General features: G+C 42.3%; 1 protein-coding gene across 2 annotated transcripts; it reads right to left on the bottom strand.

The window, feature by feature from the left end:
• Positions 1-313: 313 nt before the first annotated feature.
• LOC113027968 (uncharacterized) lies at positions 314-8267 on the bottom strand. Of its 2 annotated transcripts, none has more exons than XR_003273175.1 (2): positions 834-6180; positions 314-366 (listed from the first exon to the last, which is right to left on the bottom strand). XR_003273175.1 is itself a non-coding variant. In XM_026177838.1 (2 exons), the coding sequence occupies exon 2, from the start codon at positions 5468-5470 to the stop codon at positions 3011-3013; it is 2460 nt and encodes an 819-aa protein (XP_026033623.1). In that variant the 5' UTR covers positions 5471-7566; positions 8035-8267; the 3' UTR covers positions 3006-3010. The 2 variants fall into 2 exon arrangements, 1 of the variants encoding a protein (XP_026033623.1); XM_026177838.1 differs by lacking the exon at positions 314-366 and adding an exon at positions 8035-8267 and having other exon boundaries at positions 3006-7566.
• Between the last annotated feature and the right edge of the window lie 14981 nt (positions 8268-23248).

The raw sequence follows: 23248 nt of genomic DNA, 5'->3' as shown, positions 1-23248 counted from the left end.
TTCATACATGATAAACTGCAACGAGAGGAGCAACACAAAACTATTCATAAAGGGGAACAAACAGCCTCTACATGTACTTTTACAACAATTTATAAAAAATTAATTTAATAATAATAACAATAATAACTATAATATCACACCAGTACAAACAGGTCAAAGCAGCCCCACTCCATTTTGACCCAGAGTTACATGAATGTACGGACTCCCACTGTCAAGCTCTCTAAGTTTGTGCAGCTTCCCCGCTTGAAAGGGATTGATGCATCTACCACAGGTGTTTAACTGGGTTTCACTCAATGACCAGGCAGATCTTTTGTTTTCCTTTTCTTTAATCTTCTTTTCGGCCACAGTCAGCCATAGGTGAAAAACCTTTAAATACAAACCAAAAAACCAAAATACAAATTATGTTTGTTATCACACATCTGCAAATATTGTAAACAATCCCAAACACATTTTCTTTTTTAAACACATCAATGCAGTGCGCAAGCTTTGTAGTACAATATTTACTTGAGTATTTTTAAATGCTCAAATTATGTAATTCACTAGCAATTGTACATACACCTTGAGAAATACTGCTTTCTATTAAAGTGCTAAATTAAATAATCAATCTGCATTAGAACTTGAGCAATAACAATAGTATTTATAATCAGCTTCTCTTAACCATATGCAAGCATTAACAGTCTTCCATATGCAGACCAACAATAAACAATGGTGCCGCTCGTAAACAGGCAACCAACTCACGGCACAGTGCTAATGCTACGTAAGCTAGCGGCAGCCGCGATTCTTTAGCAACTCGCTTCAAAGTCTTTTACCATAGTCAGCAACCATTCCCTTACCGGCTGCCTCCCTGGCTTTGTAGATACTTCAGTTCCACACAATATTCATGTTGGCAACAACTTATTGAAAGAATTATGCTGGGCTTTTCCCGAAAGTGGCAACTTCCTGTTGCTCCCCAGTTCGCCTTCTTTTTCCTTCCCGACAGAAACCCAGACACAAGATTAGTTCCGCCCTCCAGTCTGTCACGTTTACTTTTTTTCCTCAGGGCTCTCCACCTCCTACTCGGTTTGACTTGACACCTCCCACTCGATCTTCCCTTGGAACACAGGAGATCGCCAAGTTCACAAGCAAACCGCAGTTTAACTCATCCCATTTAAGCATGACACTGACGACTTGGTCCCATTTTGCTCCTCCACAGGTAACAGAACAACTAGACGTCTGACGTCTCTATGAAGGATGGTAGCTTGAGCCACTGGAGTCGCTCCTCTTGAACTAGAGCTTAAGTCCTCCGCCCTCAAGGACTTAGCCACAGAACCACTGTAACTTGGGCATACCCGGACATTGACGTCCCTCACGATACCCTTTTTGTCTGGATTAGTGCTGACAACTATGCCCATTTTGAAGTGCCCTCTCAGCGCATTCTGATCACTTAACCAGACGACATCTCCAACAGTGACATTTCTGTGTGCAGTGTGCCACTTGCTCCTTACAAACAAATTAGGGCCAGCAAGTTGGCTCCAGGACCTCCAAAACTTACTCACTTCTGCCTGGATTGCTTGAAGTCTCTTATAGGGGTAAACGGAAAAGTCAAACATCTTGAAGTCCCCACTTTGAGATGCTCGACCAAGCAAAAGACTGTTGGGTGTGACGTAATGAATGCAACCTTCCCGACTCTGTACTCTGGCATCAATCGGGCGCTCATTTGCAAGGTTAGCTGCCACATGAAGAGCTGTCTGGAACTCACTGTAACTTAGCCCAGACTCCCTTCTAAGACTCTGGAGTGCTCTCTTCACAATGCGCACAGCAGCCTCAGCAGCTCCATTTCTATGTGGGGAATCAGCCGGATTTACTTTCCACATCCACTCTGTTCCATTCTTTGCTGCAGTCTCCTCCAAGACAAACTTATTCTGACTTTCCAAGAATCCGGTAAGTTCCTTCAAGACAGACTTTGCTCCTACGAAATTAGTACCTGGGTCTGACCAGATCTTTCTTGGATGTCCTCTAATTGCTGTAAATCTCTGGTAAGCCATTAAGAAGCCTTCAGTCGACAAGGAATTTACTAACTCCGTGTGAATCGCTCTGCTGGCCATACAACAGAATACAACCCCCCAAACCTTTATCATGACTCTTTTCTTGATGTCATCCTTCACTTGGTAGGGTCCAAAGAGATCCACTGTTGTGAACTCAAAAGGTAAAGCAGGTTGAGTTCTTTCCGGAGGTAAGTCGTCCATTATTTGCCGGCAACTCTGTGCTTTTGCTTTCCGGCAAACCACACAACCATCCACAACTTTTTGAGCAATCCTTCTCCCTCTTATGACCCACGCTTTCTTCCTCATTCTGAGCAGGGTCCCAGCAACTCCCTCATGACTCTCATTGTGGGCCTCCCGAGCCAACAGTGTAGAGATCCAAGCATCATAAGCCAAGATGGGAACACTAACCTGGTCTTTCTTAAAAGCTTGCACTCGGCCGCCACAAACAAAGAGCCCAGAGCTTGGGTCTTTGTATACAACCAGTCTATCTGTAGTAGTGCTTGGGAAGACAGCGCCGTCTTGTGCTGCAAGGAAGATGTCTCTTAGGGCATCTTCACGTTCCTTCACCGAAATTACTCCTACCAACGGGACTGCCTCCCACTTTGGGTCATTAGCAGCTGGATGTCCCCCAAGAAACTTTCTAGCTGCTCTCCAAGTCCAAGCAACTGATCTAACTAATCGAGTTAGGTCCCTAAACCGCTTGACATCTACAAGGTTCTTGATGACTGACCCCGCAGGTGGCCTTCGCTGCTCTCCCTGGGCCTCAGCAGCCCGACTTCGCTTTTCTTCTTGCCCTTTTATCTCGGCCCTTGTCAAGGCAGCGACAAACGCCTTTCTTTGCAGCTTATTGACGTTTTCTTTGGCAGTGGCGGCTAACTCTTTAGCTGACCTGACTGGCCACTCGCACACCGGCAAACTCAAGAACTTTGGACCATTTTGCCATTCTGAGTCTTCATCTAGATCCCTGGGACTAGCTCCTCTTGTAACTACATCCGCAATGTTCTGAGGGCCAGGAACCCACCACCAATCTTGAATCCTTGTGCTGCTCTGTATTTCTCCAATCCTATTGCAAAAAAGGTCTGGTACCCATAGCTCTCCCGCTGTATTGCCCCAATGACGGTTTGGCTATCGACAAAGTGATACCACCTCTCAACCTGAATCCGGCTTTGCGCCTCAAAGTATTTCTTTAGGCGTGAGCCAAACACTGCCCCACACAGCTCTGCTTTGACAACATCCCCTTTGTGGTCCAATGGTGTTAACTTAGCTTTGGACTCCACCAACCTGATGATTGGGCCCTGATCTGAATTCCACCTTAAGTACAACACTGCCCCATAGGCTTGCTCACTTCCATCGGAGAAAGTAATTGCCCAGGGTTCTTCGGTGAAGCACGGGGGAGTTAGCGCCCTTGCAAATGTGACTTTGCTGAGCTGGGCATACTCCTCAAAAAGCCTAATGGCGTCCTCCCTCAGGGCATCTGAGAGCGCCATATCCCAAGTGTCCTTGACCAAGCAGCTTTCTACTTTTGTCTCTTGGAATGCCCTGCGAACTAAGATTGCTCCTTTTTGCTTTGCAGGAGTGACCAAACCGACTGGGTCATACAACCCTGACACTTGGCTGAGAAGCTCTCTTCGCGTCAGTGGGTTTGGCGTGTGGGTCTTAATCTGCTCCTGGGCAAGGTCTTGGCCAACTCGCATCTTTTTCTTCCTCTTGGAGAAGTTGATTGCTACCATGACATGAAGCTTGTCTTCTTCCACTATGTAACCCAGACCAAGAGCTTTGTTTTCTTCGTCACGCATTTGGTTTGGTAGGACAATGGTTTTCATTCTTGTTTTCTCACCCTCGTCATTGCGCTTCCTCCTCCCACTTTGACCAGACAAGACCCAAGGTTTCAGCTCAAATCCTCCAGCCTTTAGGATCTGCTCAATGTTCTCCGTAATGACTTTTAGTTGGTTCATGTCATTGTGAGAGGTAAGGATGTCGTCGACATAGCTGTCTTGCTGGAGTACACGACGTTCCTCCTTGAGGTGGGAAAAGGTAGAAAGGCTGGCAGTTTCACGCATTGCCAGCTGTGCAATGCATCCTGCCGGTTTATCTCCAATGTTCACCCTTGTGATGGCATATTCCTCTAGCTCGTCATCCTCAGAGTCCCGCCAGAGGAACCTATGCAGATGCATCTCTTTGTCTTCTAACCAAACTGAATTGTACATCTTTTTTATGTCACCAAGGGCTCCGTACACTCCGCCCCTGAATCTGAGGAGAACTGCTCGAATCTGGTTGAGGACATCTGGACCCTTTATTAGCAGGTCGTTCAAGCTCACACCTCTAAACCTCTGGCTGCTATTCCACACAAGCCTCACTGGAGTTGTAACAGAGTGGGGATTCGGAGCAATGAGGTGGCTCACGTACCACACTGGCCCATCCCAGTTACTGATCATGTCCTTGGACAACTTGACTGCAGCTCCACGCTCCACCATGTCATGCACCTGAGCGGCATAAGCAGCTTTCCATTCAGGCTCCTTGGCCAATTGTTTCTCTGTCCGGAGGAATGTGCTCTCAACTCCTTTTTTGTTATCTGGTAAGGATACTGGATCTTCAGCCCAAGGGTATCTGGTATGCCAGTGTGGCTCGTCGCTGTGGCCATCACCCGTGACATAGGTGAGTCCTTCTCTTATTATTTCAAGCTCTCTCTCCTCGGCCAGTGTCATTTCTTTCCCACCTGGCTGGCAATTTCCGCAACGACAACCCCCACACTTTGGCTCACATGCAGCACCAATACTATCCCACTTCCACCACTCTAAGAATCCTCGACTGGTGGTTGAGGTACTTGACCTCTGAAGCTTAGCAGGAACATGCTTCCTTGTTGAAGACTGGTCCGAGGCCTCGCCAATGAGCTCCTCATACTTGACAGCTGCTGCTCTCATTGACCTGGCAAAGTGTGTCTTGGACATGTGGGCAGAGACAGTAAGCTCCTCGAAGAGCTCAGGGTGAGTTCCCCCAACTGTCTTTCCAAGTGGCCCATCCCATAACACAAGGTCACCGATGACTCTGCTCCTCTGAGGCGCTAGCCGACCTTCTTTATGACTTATAAGCAGATGAATGTCTTTCGGTCTTACAAGATCGTTGAGTGGTATATCCGGAAAGAACCTTTGTAGCTGACTCGGTGTGACATGTTTGTGGACTTCTGCTATGCTGTCGAGTCCATAGCAGACCAGTTGGTGTGACCTAAGGGTGCCTCTAGGCGTTCTGACTCGGATCTTTAAAAGATACCGCCTTGTTCTCACGTGCGTTTTCATTGCCCCTACTCCATGAACAACCAGAGTGATTTCTTCACTTCTTAGGTTAAGACTGCTTGCAGCCCTGTGGGTTATATAGTTGGTGTCAGAAGCCAGGTCAATTAATGTCCCAATCTTTTGCCCAGCATTAGCTGTGACCTCAAGGAGCATCATGATTACTGGCAGCTCTCGAAGCCCACCTTCAAATAGGAGGCTTGGCTGCTCCTTGGTGGTGCTGCATGTCCTAGATGCAGTGTTTGAAAACGCATCCCTGCATTCTCTTGCCAGTTCAGGTGACAGTTTTCTGAGGAACTCCTCCTGATCCTCTGTACATTTCCTGCTGACCTTTCCTCCCTCTGGATCAGATCTATTTTGCTTCCCTGCTGCACTTCCCTTCCTCACCTCAGCATTAGGGCATAGGTAGTAATGGTGCTCCGCAGCGTGTGCTTCTTTGCAGCCTGGGTTTTTGCACAGATAAGTGGGTTTGCAGTATGACCCTTTGTCATGAACGTCGAGACAACTCCAGCATGCGCCTAGTTTCTTAATTGCGGCCTTCTTTTCTGCAAGCTTTAATGTCTTAAATTGCCTGCAGAAGTAGAGTTTCTTTTTATGCTTTCCATCACCGCAGACCACACACCCTTCATCACTACCTGATTTGGTGAATTTGGTTCTGGAATGTTTCAGCTCCACTCTTTCTCGCCTACTTGGCTCTTCCTCTCTCAGATGATCAAGCTGTTCATATATGGTTTCTTGCTCTTTGAGGAATTCCAGAAGACTATCAAATCGTTTTTCTGGGGTGACCGTGTTTCTACTGTCAGCAACATAAATAAGCCACTCCTTTTTGAGTGTTTCCGGAAGTTTACTTTCGATTGACTTTGTCACCAGTGGGTTTTTTTATGGCCCCCGTGTCACCAAGGTCAACCAGGTCTTGAAGTGCCTTCTCCACAGCTTGAATTAATTCCACTATTTTTCTTGGCTGGTGGCTCTTGACAGCTGGCATTCTCTGTAACTCCTCCACTATTTCAATAGCAATTGATGTTTGATTGCCGAACCGATTCTCCAAAACACGAAAGATGTCGTCTGCAGTGTTGTAAGTGGTGAGTCGAAGTTCTCTCGTTATTTTCTCATCCACACTATCAAGTAGCTGAAACTTTTTGATCTCTTTCGAACCAGATGGCTCCGCCTGCCCCTGAAGAACCTCCCATTCCTTCTTCCATCTGTGGAAGTCTCGTTTATTTCCAAGAAACTTAGGAAGTGCTGTTGGTTTCAGCTTGATGATTGGCATGGGGCAGCTGGAGGTAACTGGCAATGATGACAGGTGATCAGCATCCTCCTTTATTCTCATCTCCAGAAAGTCAGCTTTTCTGGAAACCAGCCTGGGGACGCAGAGTTCCAGCTTCTGTATATTGCTTTGAAGATCTCTCCGAATACCTGATGGGATCCAATGCTTCCACTTGCTATACCTCTCCTTTGCCACTCCCACCAGTTCTTTCAGGTGGCCAAGAACGAAATCATACCCTTCATAATTACCGTCAGGCGTAATGGCAGCAACATGTTCACACTCAGCCTCTGCTGCCTGTAGTGCTGTGGACAATTCTGCACTTCCAAAGTTGGCCCAGAGAGCCTCTCTGACTAGGGTTTTTATTTCCTTCGGTTTTAACTCACATTCACTTGCAGTCTTTGCTAAGTCGGCTCTCTGCTGTTCTGTCAGCACAGCTGCTTCACTTGTGTCAGGCTTTGCCTCTAGCTCTGTAATGAAACCGGCCTCTAGATCATCATTGGCCTCCATGACTTTCTCTGCTTCCATCGTCAGTCTATTGAAACTGTCTTTGAGTTCTTCTTCAGTCATATCCTCATGCGTCCTCGTAATGCTATTAACCAGACGAGAGAATGATCTCTTGGCTGTTGCCCTCACTCCTTTGAGTTGTTCAACTGACTTTCCAGCAGCTTGGTCTGCCATTTTTGTGTGCTCAGGCTTGAACTGGGGTTTATTTACTAATGGGAATGGCACATGCAACTTGAGGGATTCTCCGAATTTCCTCTTTGCACTAATTATTCCCTTATCCCAGGACTCCAGGTCATTTTTCCCAGATTTGATTTCCCGGTTTTTCACTGTGAAGCTCTCTAAGTTTGTGCAGCTTCCCCGCTTGAAAGGGATTGATGCATCTACCACAGGTGTTTAACTGGGTTTCACTCAATGACCAGGCAGATCTTTTGTTTTCCTTTTCTTTAATCTTCTTTTCGGCCACAGTCAGCCATAGGTGAAAAACCTTTAAATACAAACCAAAAAAACCAAAATACAAATTATGTTTGTTATCACACATCTGCAAATATTGTAAACAATCCCAAACACATTTTCTTTTTTAAACACATCAATGCAGTGCGCAAGCTTTGTAGTACAATATTTACTTGAGTATTTTTAAATGCTCAAATTATGTAATTCACTAGCAATTGTACATACACCTTGAGAAATACTGCTTTCTATTAAAGTGCTAAATTAAATAATCAATCTGCATTAGAACTTGAGCAATAACAATAGTATTTATAACCAGCTTCTCTTAACCATATGCAAGCATTAACAGTCTTCCATATGCAGACCAACAATAAACAATGGTGCCGCTCGTAAACAGGCAACCAACTCACGGCACAGTGCTAATGCTACGTAAGCTAGCGGCAGCCGCGATTCTTTAGCAACTCGCTTCAAAGTCTTTTACCATAGTCAGCAACCATTCCCTTACCGGCTGCCTCCCTGGCTTTGTAGATACTTCAGTTCCACACAATATTCATGTTGGCAACAACTTATTGAAAGAATTATGCTGGGCTTTTCCCGAAAGTGGCAACTTCCTGTTGCTCCCCAGTTCGCCTTCTTTTTCCTTCCCGACAGAAACCCAGACACAAGATTAGTTCCGCCCTCCAGTCTGTCACGTTTACTTTTTTTCCTCAGGGCTCTCCACCTCCTACTCGGTTTGACTTGACACCCACTTTGAAACTGGACCTTGACAAATCAGAAGATCCAGAAAACTCTTGTGGTTGTTGTTAGGTTTTGTATTGTTGGTTGTCATTTATGCTTAGAAATATTTAACCATATATGCTTAGAGGTGTATAATCAATTGTGTAGTGATAGGATGTGTGATCTTTAACAGGCTGCAAAGGCTTGGTGTGTATTCCACACTGGAATGCACACCTACATCCTGGGAGCATGAGAAGAGGTCGTACCTTGTTTTATTGTTTTATGGCAGGATAAACTTGGCTGTGTTTGTTTTAGGCTAGGTGCCTTTTGTTTAGATGAACGGTTGGATTTTCCAGACCAGCAAGTTTAGGGAAGTCATTTATGGGGTCACACTCTGACCCCCCCCCCCCCCCCCACACACACACACACACACACACACACACACACACACGGTACTCTTTGTTTGTATGTAGACGTCCGTCGTATGTTAATGACCCTATGCATATTCATGTAACCACAATAAAAGGAGTGCTATGGGGAACCTGGCTGGGAGTCTGACGGAGGTCAAGTGGTGGAACGACACTTGGCTCCAGGCAGGTCTCCCTCATGCATGAGTAACACGAAGAACTTTGCCTACTTGGTGTTCAATGCTTTTGCTGTGTAATTATATTGTCTTCAACGTTCCAGCGAATAGGTTCAAGCTACAAACCTATCAGTTGTAGTTTGTAATGTGTGTTCTGGTTCAGCCATCCGGGCACAATAGTAAGAAAACTCTGGTATTCTAAGGAGCTTGGAAAGAAAAGCGTCTGGACTTCTTTAAGTTGCTTGAAGATGTTTCACCTCTCATCCGAGAAGCTTCTTCAGTTCAAGAATGGGTGTAGGTCACAATCAGCCAAGGTCTCAGGGGAGCTTCAGATGAGCTCATGTGATCATCATAGCAAAAAGGAAAGTTGAAGCCTAATTTTAAAATCAGAGATCATGTCTGTGTCACGGACTGGCTGTGCGCAGCAGTAGGATAGGAACCAAAAGCAGACTCACCGGCAGGACATACACTCAAAAAACACAGCTTTGCTGCTGACCCAAGTAAAAGACAAAAAGTAAAAGACAAAAAGACCGCCTGACCCAAGGTGTGAAACTGGGTGTGGGTCCCAATCAGCCAGGGTTTCGGGTGAGTTCATTGTGAAACCTGGCCCCACCTTATCATGCGAATTCCTGAGATCAGATGGCCCAGGATGTGAGTGGGCGTTAAGGCGTCTGGGAGGGATCTCAAAACTGGGTTATAGATGGCAGAGAGTTGGTGTCGTAAACCCCGCCTCTGTTCAAATCTGATCTCAGGAATTCACATGATAAGGTGGGGCCAGGTTTCACAATGAACTCACCCGAAACTCTGGCTGATTGGGACCCACACCCAGTTTCACACCTTGGCTCAGGCGATTAGAGGATCATCAGGGGGTCCTTTTGTCCCTCTGTGGGGGGATACTCCCACTAGGTTTATATCTGGGACTCTCCACCATTTGACCTTAGAGCTGAAGAAGCTTCTCGGATGAGAGGCGAAACGTTTTCAAGCAACTCAAAGAAGTCCAGACGCTTTTCTTTGCAAGCTCCTTAGACTACGATGACTACGATGACCTGGATGACTGAGAACCTTCACAGACAATGTAGAAGGTAGTCATACACAGTGAGGATGGCACACTATTCATACAATACAATTTTATTTATATAGCACATTTAAACACCAGAGGTATGCCCAAGTGCTTCACAGAACCAAATAAGAGCAATAACAATTCATGAGATAATCAACCTCTGTGTGAGTAGCGTCTCAGTAGCTGCACTGTGTTGGCGCATGACTATGAAGGAAACAGCAGTAAAGGATTTATATCCTTAAACTTAGCTACATCACTTTGAGAAGAAATCCCGTATGAAATTAATTTCCCACTGTTTTGTAACCAGTGTTGTAAATAGAAATGTTCTTAAGAAATAATCAGACAAAAGTAGGTTTTCTGGGAATTCTGTTAAATGTTCAGTTTATGCCATATGAAAGAAAAACATCCAGAGTGTGATTAAAATCATCGGTGGGCTCTTTTACATTTTGAGAGAAGCCAATGGCATCTAATAATAGATTAAATGCAGTGTTGAGATTGTTATTTTCAGCAACTAAATGGATGTTAAAATCAACCACTACAATGAAATGAGCACCAAATCAGATAAAAAGTCTGAGAAACTCTGCACAGCAAAATCTCCAGTGTTAAATTAACACTGGAGAGTGTCTATATGGGTCCACACCTCTGAGTGTTAAATACAACACTGTTGAGTGTTAAATTAACACTTTTGACAGTGTTATATGTTTAAAAGTAACCTAGTCAGTTTTGAAGATTAACAATGGCTAACACTGAGCAGTGCTGATTTTGTAACACTGTAAAATAACTCAAAATGTTAGAAATATTACAGTGTTAGAAAATCAGCACTGCTCAGTGTTAGCCGTTGTTAATCTTCAAAACTATGTTACTTTTAAACATATAACACTGTCAAAAGTGTTAATTTAACACTCAACAGTGTTGTATTTAACACTCAGAGGTGTGGACCCATATAGACACTCTCCAGTGTTAATTTAACACTGGAGATTTTGCTGTGTGAGACGTAGAGAATGTACCTACTCTGAGACGTTTTTTTCAAATTTTTATTTGTCACGTACACAGTCATACACAGTACGATATGTAGTGAAATGCTTGGACAACTGCTCGTGACCTAAAGAAAACAAAAAAGGAAAAGGCTATGAATAAGAAAGGAAATAAATATGAAAAATTAAAAAGGGTAAATTTAACTAGGAAGGAATAAAATATAAATTAAGGTTAAAAATGAAATAACTGTACATAGGTGTATGACACATTACAAGAACTAAAACAATTGTTTGAGCTTTAATTGTATACCTCAGACTGTTAAATGAATTAAAACTCCTCCTCCTCGGCATGCGCTTTGAGGATTTGCACAGTTAGTATGACCCAGGGGTGTTAATTCATTTAGACTAAGGTATTCATCCTGCTGTAACTTAGAAGAGATCTGCAATGGACAGACAGAGGTGTCAGTGGTACTATCGTGAATTGCGAATTGTGATTCAGCCTCATTCTCTCCTTCAGATGCCCGTGATCTCACCCTGGATCCAAACACAGCAAAGAACCAACTCATATTGTCTGAAGGAAACAAGAAGGCAACACGAGGAGAGATGCAGTCGTATCCCGACCTTCCTGAGAGGTTCCTCGGGTTTTGTGCAGAGAGGCTCTAACTGGGCGTTGTTACTGGGAGGTAGAGTGGAGTACCAGCTCTGGCATGGTTGATGTAGGTGTTAGCTACAAGTGCCTTGAGAGGAAAGGAAGTGGTGCAACATGCATGCTTGGATGTTATGATTTGTCCTGGAGTCTTCACTGTTTACACCTTCCTTTAAGACTGCCTCTGACTTTCTGTGCAAAACATAATATGATGACCATTGAATACCCTGGTCCTACTGGTTGCCCAAAACTGGGAGTGTTTCTTGATTGGCCTGCAGGTACTCTTTCCTACTATAAAGTCTCATCTCACAAACTGAGTCACACCTTCAGAACCAAATTCTCTGAGCCTGTTTATCCAGGCTTCATCTTTGAGGCCTGATAAACGATTACTTGTCCCTGTGTCTGTGAAGCTGGTGATACATGACTCAACTTAAGTTCATTTGATGTCCAAGTATGTGAGTTAGAGAGAGTTAAAGGGAATTTCTGTCATTTTCAGTTTACACAGTGTGTAATACCTTTTATCCCTCTTTTCAACATTCATACTTTCATTGATCCTGCAATTTAATTCTGTTCACAATCTCAGCTGTTTCCTTGTGATGATTTGATAAGATTGAAGTTTTTCCTCATTTTCTGATGTTTTGTTTTGCTGCATTTGATCAGCTGATTGATTAGAAAACACTTTAAAAATATATTTTTTTACATTCACTCCCGCACTCACACCTATGGGCAATTTGGATTAATCAATTAACCTATCCGTGATTTGTACAGCCCAGTGCGTGCTCCTAACCCAGGGGAAACAAATTCTGTTGGGGAGACCTACCTCGGCACTAGGGCTGGGTCTCCTCACTGATTTATAAAATAGACTGGATTCCGATTCGATTCAGTTTTGCCTCAGACAGTCTGAAATATTATGATTATGATCATTTATCAGTACTGACACTTGTGAGACTTTATCAGAGGTGCGAGCAACAGAGGCCTTTGTGTCAAAGTAACTGAGGATAAAACACAGAAAAACATGAAGGAGATTTTCCTGGCCTGGCTTTTTAAAACAGATAACGTTAAAAATATTCTGCAGTAGTTCAAAAACTGAAGAAAACCATGAATCAACATCTGAACATTATGCTGCTGAAGTGAAGCAAGCTTACAGTTACAGAGGCTTTATTAGAGACACAGCTAAGAGTTTTGTAACTTGGCATCATTTTAAAAAGTTTACATTTCTTTGGTATTGAACAGCGGAAAAGAGGCTTTATTGTCAGAAGTCATTTTTGAGAAAATTTATTTATTTTGAATTTTGGTTCAGTGGTGGTGACTTCCTGTTTTATTTTGACAGTCCCTCATCGTGTGTGTAATGTTTAGTTTTGTTTCCCCTGTCTCGTCAGTTAGATTCTGCCAAGGTGTGTTTCCAGGTGAGTAAGTAAAGTTTACTTATTAAGCGCCTTTCATAGACAGGCAATCACAAAGCGCTGTACACAAAGGTTAAAATAAACTTAATACACAGTTAAGTAACAAAACAGACAATATCCATTTCTTTCATTTCTGAATGATGGCTTGAACAGTGCTCCGTGGGATGTTCAAGGCTTGGGAAATTGTAGCCTAAGCCTGCTTTAAATGTCTCAATAACTTTATCCCTGACCTGTCTGGTGAGTTCTTTGGACTTCATGGTGTTGTTGCTCCCAATATTCTCTTAGACAACCTCTGAGGCCGTCACAGAGCAGCCGTATTTGTACTGACATTAGATTACACACAGGTGCACTCTGTTTAGTCATTAGCACTCATCAGGCAACGTCTATGGACAACTGACTGCACTCAGACCAGAGGGGGCTGAATAATTACGCACACCCCACTTTGCAGTTATTTATTTGTAAGAAATCTTTCGAATCATGAATGATTTTCGTTCCACTTTTCACATGTGCACCACTTTGTGTTGGTCTTTCACGTGGAATTCCAATAAAGCTGATTCATGTATGTGGCTGTAATGTGACAAAATGTGGGAAAGTTCAAGGGGGCCCAATACTTTTGCATCCACTGTACCTGCCAAAAACTTCAACCTGTTGAGTACGATTTTATGGTCAATGGTGTCGAAGGCTGCGCTGAGACAAAATGATCACAGAACAATTTCCTGCATCAGAAGACGTTAATAGATTATTATAGACCCTTAAGAGAGCCGTCTCAGTGGAGTCCTGCTTTTTAAAGCCATATTGAAAAGGGTCAAAAATCTGTAATCTGCACAGTAAGGACCTGAACTGATTTTCAACAAGTTTTTGACACCCCCTTTATAATTGCTTATAAATGGCAATTTTGAAATAGGCCGATTATTACCAGCAGAGCTAGTTTTTTCAATAGAGGAGTTACCTCAGCATGTTTAAAATAAGATGGACCACAGCCTTGTATCAGTGAACTGTTGATGATGGATAGCAATGTGGGGCCAATACTGGTCAGAGTCCCAGACAGGACAGAGGGAGGTAATATATCTAAGGAGCATGATGAGGATTTCATTTGACCTGTTACTGTAGTTAAGTCATTGAGTGTGATTGGAGAAAAAGAAATAAATGACCCAAGAAACACGGGGACATCTTCATAAGGGGAAGCACTTGAGGAGATTTTGGATCACACATTCATCACCATATTTACAAACAGCATATTGAAATGTTGGAGAAACAATGCTGTTGATAGTTTCAATTAGTGTCGTGGTTCTGAGTCGGATAATTCATTGTTTATGCTTTGATTATTAATATATCTTGTTTTGGTTAAATTCCTGTTGTATCTTGTGGAGTTGTTTAGTTCTTTAGCACTGCTTTTATGCCTCCCCTGTCAGCTGTGTCCCCTTGTCTAGTCTCGTCTTTGTGAATTGTGGTGCTTCCTGTTGTACTTTGAAGGTCCGTGTCTTATGTCACCGTATTCTGTTTTGCTTCCTCCCTGTCTCTTTAATGAGGTTCAGCTGTGTCCCCCTCCTGTGTGCCATTCCCTTGTTTCCCTCTGTGTGTTTATAGAGTGTGCTTCTCTCTGTCCCTTTTCGGCCATCTGCTTGTCATCCCCTGTGTTACCTCTACGTTTCTCCTGCCTACTTTCCCGTGTCACCTCTGCTCGCCGCCTTCAGGTTATTTTTTTTATTCCTAGTTTTACCCAGTTTAGGTTCTGTTAGCTCCATGTCAGTCGTTCTTGGTTTTGTTTGTATTTCACCACCTACTGTAAATAAAGATCTCACTTGTAAGTTAGTCGCCTCACTTGGGTCCTTTGTCTCACCACTACACGTCTGCCGTCGCAGCCATGAAAACAATATGATTGTTATGAGGATTTATAAGATTATTGAAGTAAGAGGATCTTGCCTGTTTCACTGAGTTATTGTATAAGTGAAGAAGTTCTCTGAAGTGTTCATGATGGACACCCAGACCAGTGGACTTCCACAGACACTCTGCTTTCTGACAGGAACGTCGAAGTCCACGAGTTTAATTATTTAACAAGGGTGTGCGGGAGCTAATCAGAATCAGAATCAGAATCAGAATACTTTATTCATCCCGAGGGAAATTAGGGTTACAGCAGGCAGCACGCTAATGGCGCATGTGCACTTACAAAGGAACCTTCTGACCAACTTTACACAAACATCACATTGGGCAGACATGTCAGAAAGGTAGGCTGATAGGAAAAAACAACGAAAATACACTACATGAGGTAAGAGGAGGAGAAAAAAAACTCCACTCAGACTGAGCTCCTAGTGGGAGAACAGTTTGATAACAGAAAAAACACCTCAGCACAAAAAGCACATGACTATCAATACACCATAGAAACACAAGACAAGCAACAGGGGCGGGTAAAGGTGAGAGAGAGCCGATGTAGACAGCGCATCCGGTCCTGCAGCATCTGTGCTGGTCCAGTTGACTGCTATCATCCCCGGTAGGGCACAAGCATCGAAGGCGTTGGAAAGGGAGGGGGGATGAGTGAGTGCTTGTCAGTGTAAGTGTGTGTGTGTGCGTGTCCATAGTTTAGCTGAGACAGTGTCCTTCGGCCTATCAGGCTAAGTAAACAGTCCTCCAGCCAATCCAGGTGTCCTTGCATGGGATGGGAAGAATAGCCGTAACACAGTCATTATCAGGGAGTGATTGTTCGGCCTGCAGCTGGCGCCGTGATGGGGATCCGCAATGTTTATGTTGGTTTTGTTCATTTCCATGCGAGCAGCCCAGGAGAATTTTTCAGGCTGCTCTTTAACACACTGGCCTCTCGATCTCCCGTTGGAGAGCCGCGAGCCTCCCCATGATGGTATCAAACTTCTGTTCCATGGTGTTATCGTTCTTTTGATTCTGAGACCTCACAGCTGCAGTGAGCCGTTCCGCGATGTTTTCCAACTGTCGCTCAAGGGTCTCATTTTGAGCAGGCCTCTCTCTGATGTTTCCCCTCATACGCTCAATGGTGTTGTTTTGAGCCTTCACAGCAGCTGCAAGCGTCTCCAAGGTGTTGACCATATTACGTTCATTGTGAGAGGTTGCGCCTCGTTTCCATTTCGGCAGCCTTGGGGGGGTTTGAACAGCCGGTTCCACTCTCTTATTTCTCCGATAAGCCAGGGCTAAGCCAACTCCAATCAGCAAGAACCCTGTTATCATGGTTCCGAATAGATAGATATCTTCAGCGTCCTCGATTGACAGTCCCGCCAGGCACATGATCCTCCAGTTCTGCCACCCGTCCATCGTGTATCCGGCAGGGAAAGTCCCTCCAGGGCACTCCAGATTTCTCGTTGAGAAAAGGGTGTCAATAGCATTCAGAGACCAGTTGATCAAATCCATAATTCTCTTTTAGGTTTTAGAGAACGACAGTGGGAGGCTATTCCAGGGAAAGTAATGCACACAAGACAAGACAAGGACATAGAGGCTAAGCAGGGAAGATAAGGGTGAGGAGGAGAGGAGAAAAGTGTGACCGCCTTCGCTGAGAGCTAAAGAAAGACAGAGCTAAAGAAAGACAGAGCAATGCCTAGTTTTGAAAGGAGCAACCTGATTGAGAATGGCAAGACAATGTTCATTAAAAGAGTTAATAAGGAGGTCAACATCGTCAGAAGAAGTTTTAAAATTAAACAGGAAAGAAAACTTAGAAATATTAAGTGGGAAGAGACCCTGAGTTGATGGACACATGTAAAGAGAATGGCCTATGGTCGCTAAAAACAACGTAATTTAAGGTCAAAAGTGAAGAACAAGTCCAGAGTATGCCCAGCAGTGTGAGTAGTACCGTGTAAGACCCAACCTATCAAAGAATAGCCAGAAAATTCAGATTTTCTTGGAACCAAGCTGTTCATTAACCCTTATAACAAAATCCAATTGTTTTTTTTTTTTTTGCTATATCATGTTGTGTATGATATATTTTTATTATATATTTTTTATATCGCATTTGATACATTGGAAATTTTTGGCAACATTTTGTTAATTTTAGACAAAAAAAAGACTTTTGTCCATAACATTTTGAAATTATGGCAAGTATTGATCATGTTGATGAGATAGAGGTCTCAGAAACTCATGTATCAAATGTGATACAAAGGGCATTATAAGGTTAACAGAGTCCATGATGCTCAGGAACTCAACTCAAAAACACAACATGTAAAGTAAACAAACACACGAACAAAGGCAGAGGTACAGTCAAACACAAGCGCCATCTTGCCTGCAATTTATGCCAAGATTCCTAACAGAGGATTTTGCCAAAGAACCAAGAGGTCCAAGTGTCTCCTTAATCCCAGACATGCATTTTTCTGATGCAATGATCATTATTTCAGTTTTGTCTTGATTTAATTGAAGGAAACTGCCTCCCAACCACCATTTAACACTGTCTAGTCACTTTAACAAACTGTGGAGTTTAGACATTTCATTTAAATGAAATGACGTGTACAACTGAATATTATGTGACATAAAAGAGTCACATTATTCAATCTTTGAGTCACAGGCTGTCCTCCCTCTTCACCACAGCCATTTCAATGAAAAAATTCACTAGCATGCGTCCTTCTGCATTTCTCTCCTTAACACCAGACCTACCCAACACCACCTCATCAGCTCTGTTCCTTCAAGTATATGTCCATTGAAGTCTGTGTCAGTCACCACTCTCTCCCGTCTGAGGACTGTCTCTACCACTTCATCCAAGTTACTTCATAATTCCTCCCAGTTTCTTTTGGCACCTTGTTCACAAACAGCACTGGAGGCAGTCGTTGATAATCCAGGCCCCAACCACGCTAGTATGGAGATCTCATTTGTGCTGATCTGCATGTTTACACTGGACGCCCTTTCTGACCCAATCCCAATCCTCATTTATCGAGGCTTGGGACTAGGACTACACTAGGACTACACTATCTTGTGGCTGGGTTAAATAAGTAATCAGGTGTGATCAATTAATATTTTAACATGTGAAGAGAATGGAATATACTTACTTTTGTAATCTAGTAATGCGACTGTGATTACATTAAACACGTTACTATCCAGTTCTGTGCTCATTACATTCGAATTCAGTTTGTTTTTACTTTCAGCTTAGCCCCTTTTCCACTAGCACTTACTCCGACTGACTCGTCATAGCACGATGATATACCTGCCGTGGCTTTTAATCAGACTCGGGGACCATGACTTTGTTTTTTCTAGTGATTTCCCACGATTTTGATTTCCATGAACGAGGCACTCTCATGACTCATCATTGACGCCACTGACCAGCCAATCTCGGAACATTTGGAGCGATCACTTGGATTGCTGGTACCAGGTACTATGACCTAATGGAAAACCTTGTAACCGTCGCAAGATGATTCGAGTAGGTACTAATGGACTTGTATGTCACTGAGTCACACCAGTGGGAATGAGAATGGCCTGCAAAACAAACCTCTGTAAGACTGCAGTTTTAATTCATTGTCATCAGTGTTTATGACCTTCATTTCTTGGTGTAATAACAGTCAGATTGAACGTTTGTACTTGAAAATAATCTTGTAGCTCTGAACAAATTTTTTTGGTGTATGATGACAAGGTGTCTTAACCACAATATAGTTTCATGTTAGATTGAAATTATACAAACTGCTTTCATATTTGGTTAAACTGCCCTACGTGGAATTGCCAGAAGAAACTCCAGAAATTCAAGGAAACACAATCCAGGGAATTTTACAAACATGAATCCTTTCCTTATTTGCCACAAATGAATGAGCTCCATCAGTCAAGCACAACACTGCATTTATTATTTAAGTATAGTTGTTGAGAAAAGTTATGTAAAGCACGTTTTAAAATGATAACTTTCACAGTTTCTGTTTTGTCTGTTCAGCCAGTGCCTTATAAAACAACATTAATTAATGTGGTTTAGGACTGAAGAAGCTTCTTGGATGAGAGGTGAAACGTCTTCAAGAAACTCAACGAAGTCCAGTCGCTTTCTTGCAAAGCTCCTTAGACAACATTGGTTAATATACAAAAATTAGACATCAGTTAAAACATTAACTGAAACATTTAAAGGTTATCTTTGATATTTAGAGTTCATATTTAATGTGGCTATAAAAACGGCTTACAGGGAGTGCAGAATTATTAGGCAAGTTGTATTTTTGAGGAATAATTTTATTATTGAACAACAACCATGTTCTCAATGAACCCAAAAAACTCATTAATATCAAAGCTGAATGTTTTTGGAAGTAGTTTTTAGTTTGTTTTTAGTTTTAGCTATTTTAGGGGGATATCTGTGTGTGCAGGTGACTATTACTGTGCATAATTATTAGGCAACTTAACAAAAAACAAATATATACCCATTTTAATTATTTATTTTTACCAGTGAAACCAATATAACATCTCCACATTCACAAATATACATTTCTGACATTCAAAAACAAAACAAAAACAAATCAGCGACCAATATAGCCACCTTTCTTTGCAAGGACACTCAAAAGCCTGCCATCCATGGATTCTGTCAGTGTTTTGATCTGTTCACCATCAACATTGCGTGCAGCAGCAACCACAGCCTCCCAGACACTGTTCAGAGAGGTGTACTGTTTTCCCTCCTTGTAAATCTCACATTTGATGATGGACCACAGGTTCTCAATGGGGTTCAGATCAGGTGAACAAGGAGGCCATGTCATTCGTTTTTCTTCTTTTATACCCTTTCTTGCAGCCACGCTGTGGAGTACTTGGACGCGTGTGATGGAGCATTGTCCTGCATGGAAATCATGTTTTTCTTGAAGGATGCAGACTTCTTCCTGTACCACTGCTTGAAGAAGGTGTCTTCCAGAAACTGGCAGTAGGACTGGGAGTTGAGCTTGACTCCATCCTCAACCCGAAAAGGCCCCACAAGCTCATCTTTGATGATACCAGCCCAAACCAGTACTCCACCTCCACCTTGCTGGCGTCTGAGTCGGACTGGAGCTCTCGGCCCTTTATCCAATCCAGCCACGGGCCCATCCATCTGGCCCATCAAGACTCACTCTCATTTCATCAGTCCATAAAACCTTAGAAAAACCAGTCTTGAGATATTTCTTGGCCCAGTCTTGACGTTTAAGCTTGTGTGTCTTGTTCAGTGGTGGTCGTCTTTCAGCCTTTCTTACCTTGGCCATGTCTCTCTGAGTATTGCACACCTTGTGCTTTTGGGCACTCCAGTGATGTTGCAGCTCTGAAATATGGCCAAACTGGTGGCAAGTGGCATCTTGGCAGCTGCACGCTTGACTTTTCTCAGTTCGTGGGCAGTTATTTTGCGCCTTGGTTTTTCCACACGCTTCTTGCGACCCTGTTGACTATTTTGAATGAAACGCTCGATTGTTCGATGATCACGCTTCAGAAGCTTTGCAATTTTGAGACTGCTGCATCCCTCTGCAAGATATCTCACTATTTTTGACTTTTCTGAGCCTGTCAAGTCCTTCTTTTGACCCATTTTGCCAAAGGAAAGGACGTTGCCTAATAATTATGCACTCCCTGATATAGGGTGTTGATGTCATTAGACCACACCCCTTCTCATTACAGAGATGCACATCACCTAATATGCTTAATTGGTAGTAGGCTTTCGAGCCTATACAGCTTGGAGTAAGACAACATGCATGAAGAGGATGATGTGGACAAAATACTCATTTGCCTAATAATTCTGCACTCCCTGTATAAAAATGGTAGAGGGGATCGCAAATTCAAAAAACTCTATTCTGAAGTCTATTCTGAAGTACACGTTTGGACAGAACCAACTGCTGACATGACTGAGTTTTTCACAACATGAACCACGATTTTTAGGTTCCCAGTTCCTTTCAGGTTTTAAATCATACGTATTGCACGTCTTGCATCTTTTTGCCCAAGTTTATAGATCCGTGTTACATGTTGAGTAGGGTTAGGGTTACTCTGTTGTCTTACTTCCTCTTTTAGTTGGTAAAATGACCAACTGTCAGCTGACTGCAGCAAAATAAAATAAAAACGCATACCATGATGTTAGAGGAATGAGAGCAACACGAAACTGTGGTGACTTTGAGTAAAACAGTGAAATGAACAGAGCTAATCACAGAATTCAGTTTGTTTATACATGGTGTGCTGTAGTTACGAATTCAATCTAATGTTGTTTACACTGAGGACTCAAGCACAGGACACAATGGAAAAGAATGGTGAGATTACACAACTAGATACTTCAACCACTCTTAACCTAAGATTAGCTGTTCATAACACTTCCTACGTTGGAATAGACGTCAGCACGAACTATCGCATGTACGCCATTACCTGCCAGAAACCGGAAGTAACGCCATTTTCACGGAAAATGTATTTTTTTCAGGCCTTATAAGCCTATACTGGCGTTTTTAAAAGTCATGTTTGACTTTAGGCTTTTCTGTACAGATTCTGAGATGCTTAGAACTCAAATTGCACTGCTGGAAATAGTTTATTTTGATCCACATGCTGTTTTTGTTTTTTGTTTTTTTTGCAAATTTGCGTTATGATATTTATTTTTGTTTTTCCTGAAGTATATAAAAATTGGTGTGTCTCAAAAATAAAACTATGCAGATACTCAAAATAAATTTCCTGTGGTGGGAAACTATTTTGTATATACAGTTTTAAGGGGTTAAACCTCTTAAATTTCTCTAACTAGAAGTATATGTATAAAAAACTACAACAATTTTCTTTTCTTTTTTTTTTGCAGTTTATTGCACTTTTTTTGCAATTTATATAGTTACTATGGACTTAATGCATACGTATTATTAAAATTTGGGCTATAACAGTTGTATTGATGGATAGCAACTTGAAATGTTCCCAAAAATGGTACTAAAGTATGTAAAAGTAGAAAGATAAGTCAGGATTCAGCCACCACTGATTCCTTGAAATCGGGAATCAGTAACTGAAAGAGGATTCAAATGTTTAAAGGCCAGTAGTCTGTTTGTCTGTTATCTGAGGATGGTAGCTATACAACAGACTCACTTCAGCTCCTAAAGCATATCAGAAAGCTTTCCATATGTGGTTTGCTGTATGACAAGCTTGGCTGTTCCTAGAGACTAGACTGGTGTTGAGGAATCAAAGCACTTTCTCATGTCTCATTCATCGAATCAAACATACATTTATACAGCACTTTAAGCCATGCTAAGCGCTTTCCAACATCCAGACTTCAATGGATGCATTAAGGGAAACTCGGGGCACAGTTTGGCATGCAGTATAGAGGAGCCAAGGATCAATTGACCAGCCTTAACCTCCTAGGACCTGGCATCCACATATGTGGACATCACATTTTGGGTTATTTAGACCAAAATACTCAATTTTGCTTTACAAGGGCCTGATATCCACTTACGAGGATGTTATACTGCTACTGTTCTATCTAAATTTAAACAAATATCCTCATATGTGGAGCTCATTTTTCTTAGAAACAAAAATTAGGTAAAAAAAAAAATCTGGTAATTCTTTGTTTTTACATTCTTCAGGTCCTAATCAGCTCAAATATCAAGGAGATATAAAAATTGCATGCAGTGGAAGAGTTCGGGTCTTAGGAGGTTAAGATTGAGTGACTACTCACTCTACTACTCTTCCATTTAAAGCACAAACAGGAATAACATTGGTGGAAAAACGTGCACTTGCATCAACCATACTTTAAACTTTTTTCCTACTTTTTTGTCTTTTACTTAGTATTGTAGAGTGTTAGTTTGCTTAAATAGTTTTCTCTCAAAGATCCGAGTTGAGAGAGTTTTTGTTCTCCTTATATACCGTATTTTTTGGACCATAAGGAGCACCGGATTACAAGGCGTATTATGCCAAACAAAACAGTCAGATAAGTCAAACTTTACTCAACTCATTCTTCTTGCTTCCTCCACTTCTGTACCATTGATTCATTAATGTTGAAAGCGTCTTGTAGCTGCTCTATTCCCATGTTGTTGCAGTATATTAATGACTAAGTTTGGTCCGTTTACAGCATCCTGCCATGCGATTGCATTTGTCTCTAACCATCAGGAACCCTCACGTTAACTTTTATCGAGTGGAAAAAAGTTAGCGTTCATCCTCCAGCTTCACTGTGTTTATGCTATGCTATGCTAACATAACCCAACTACAGTAACCCTACAAACGTCACTGCTGTTTAGTTTTCTGTCTTCATTTATGTTGGAAGTGATTGCAGAGCTGTACGTTTTAATTTTTTCAGAAACCTCTCAGTCAGAACATGCTATATTATATATGTATATATATATATATATATATATATATATATATATATATATGTATATATATATATATGGTATATTATCTTTAGGTAGAAACTAGCGAGCTAACTTCCTGCTAACTTGTAACTCCCTTAAATGTAATAAATTGTGTTTTCATGGAT

This window comes from Astatotilapia calliptera, chromosome 8, assembly GCF_900246225.1.
Source record: "Astatotilapia calliptera chromosome 8, fAstCal1.2, whole genome shotgun sequence".
Taxonomy (NCBI): domain Eukaryota; kingdom Metazoa; phylum Chordata; class Actinopteri; order Cichliformes; family Cichlidae; genus Astatotilapia; species Astatotilapia calliptera.
The sequence above is the reverse complement of the archived record's forward strand: the minus strand, read 5'-3'. Positions and strand labels throughout refer to the sequence as shown.

Coding starts and splice junctions, on each gene's coding strand:
- LOC113027968 (XM_026177838.1), bottom strand. CDS start 5,470: ATGATGCTCCTTGAGGTCACAGCTAATGCTGGGCAAAAGATTGGGACA.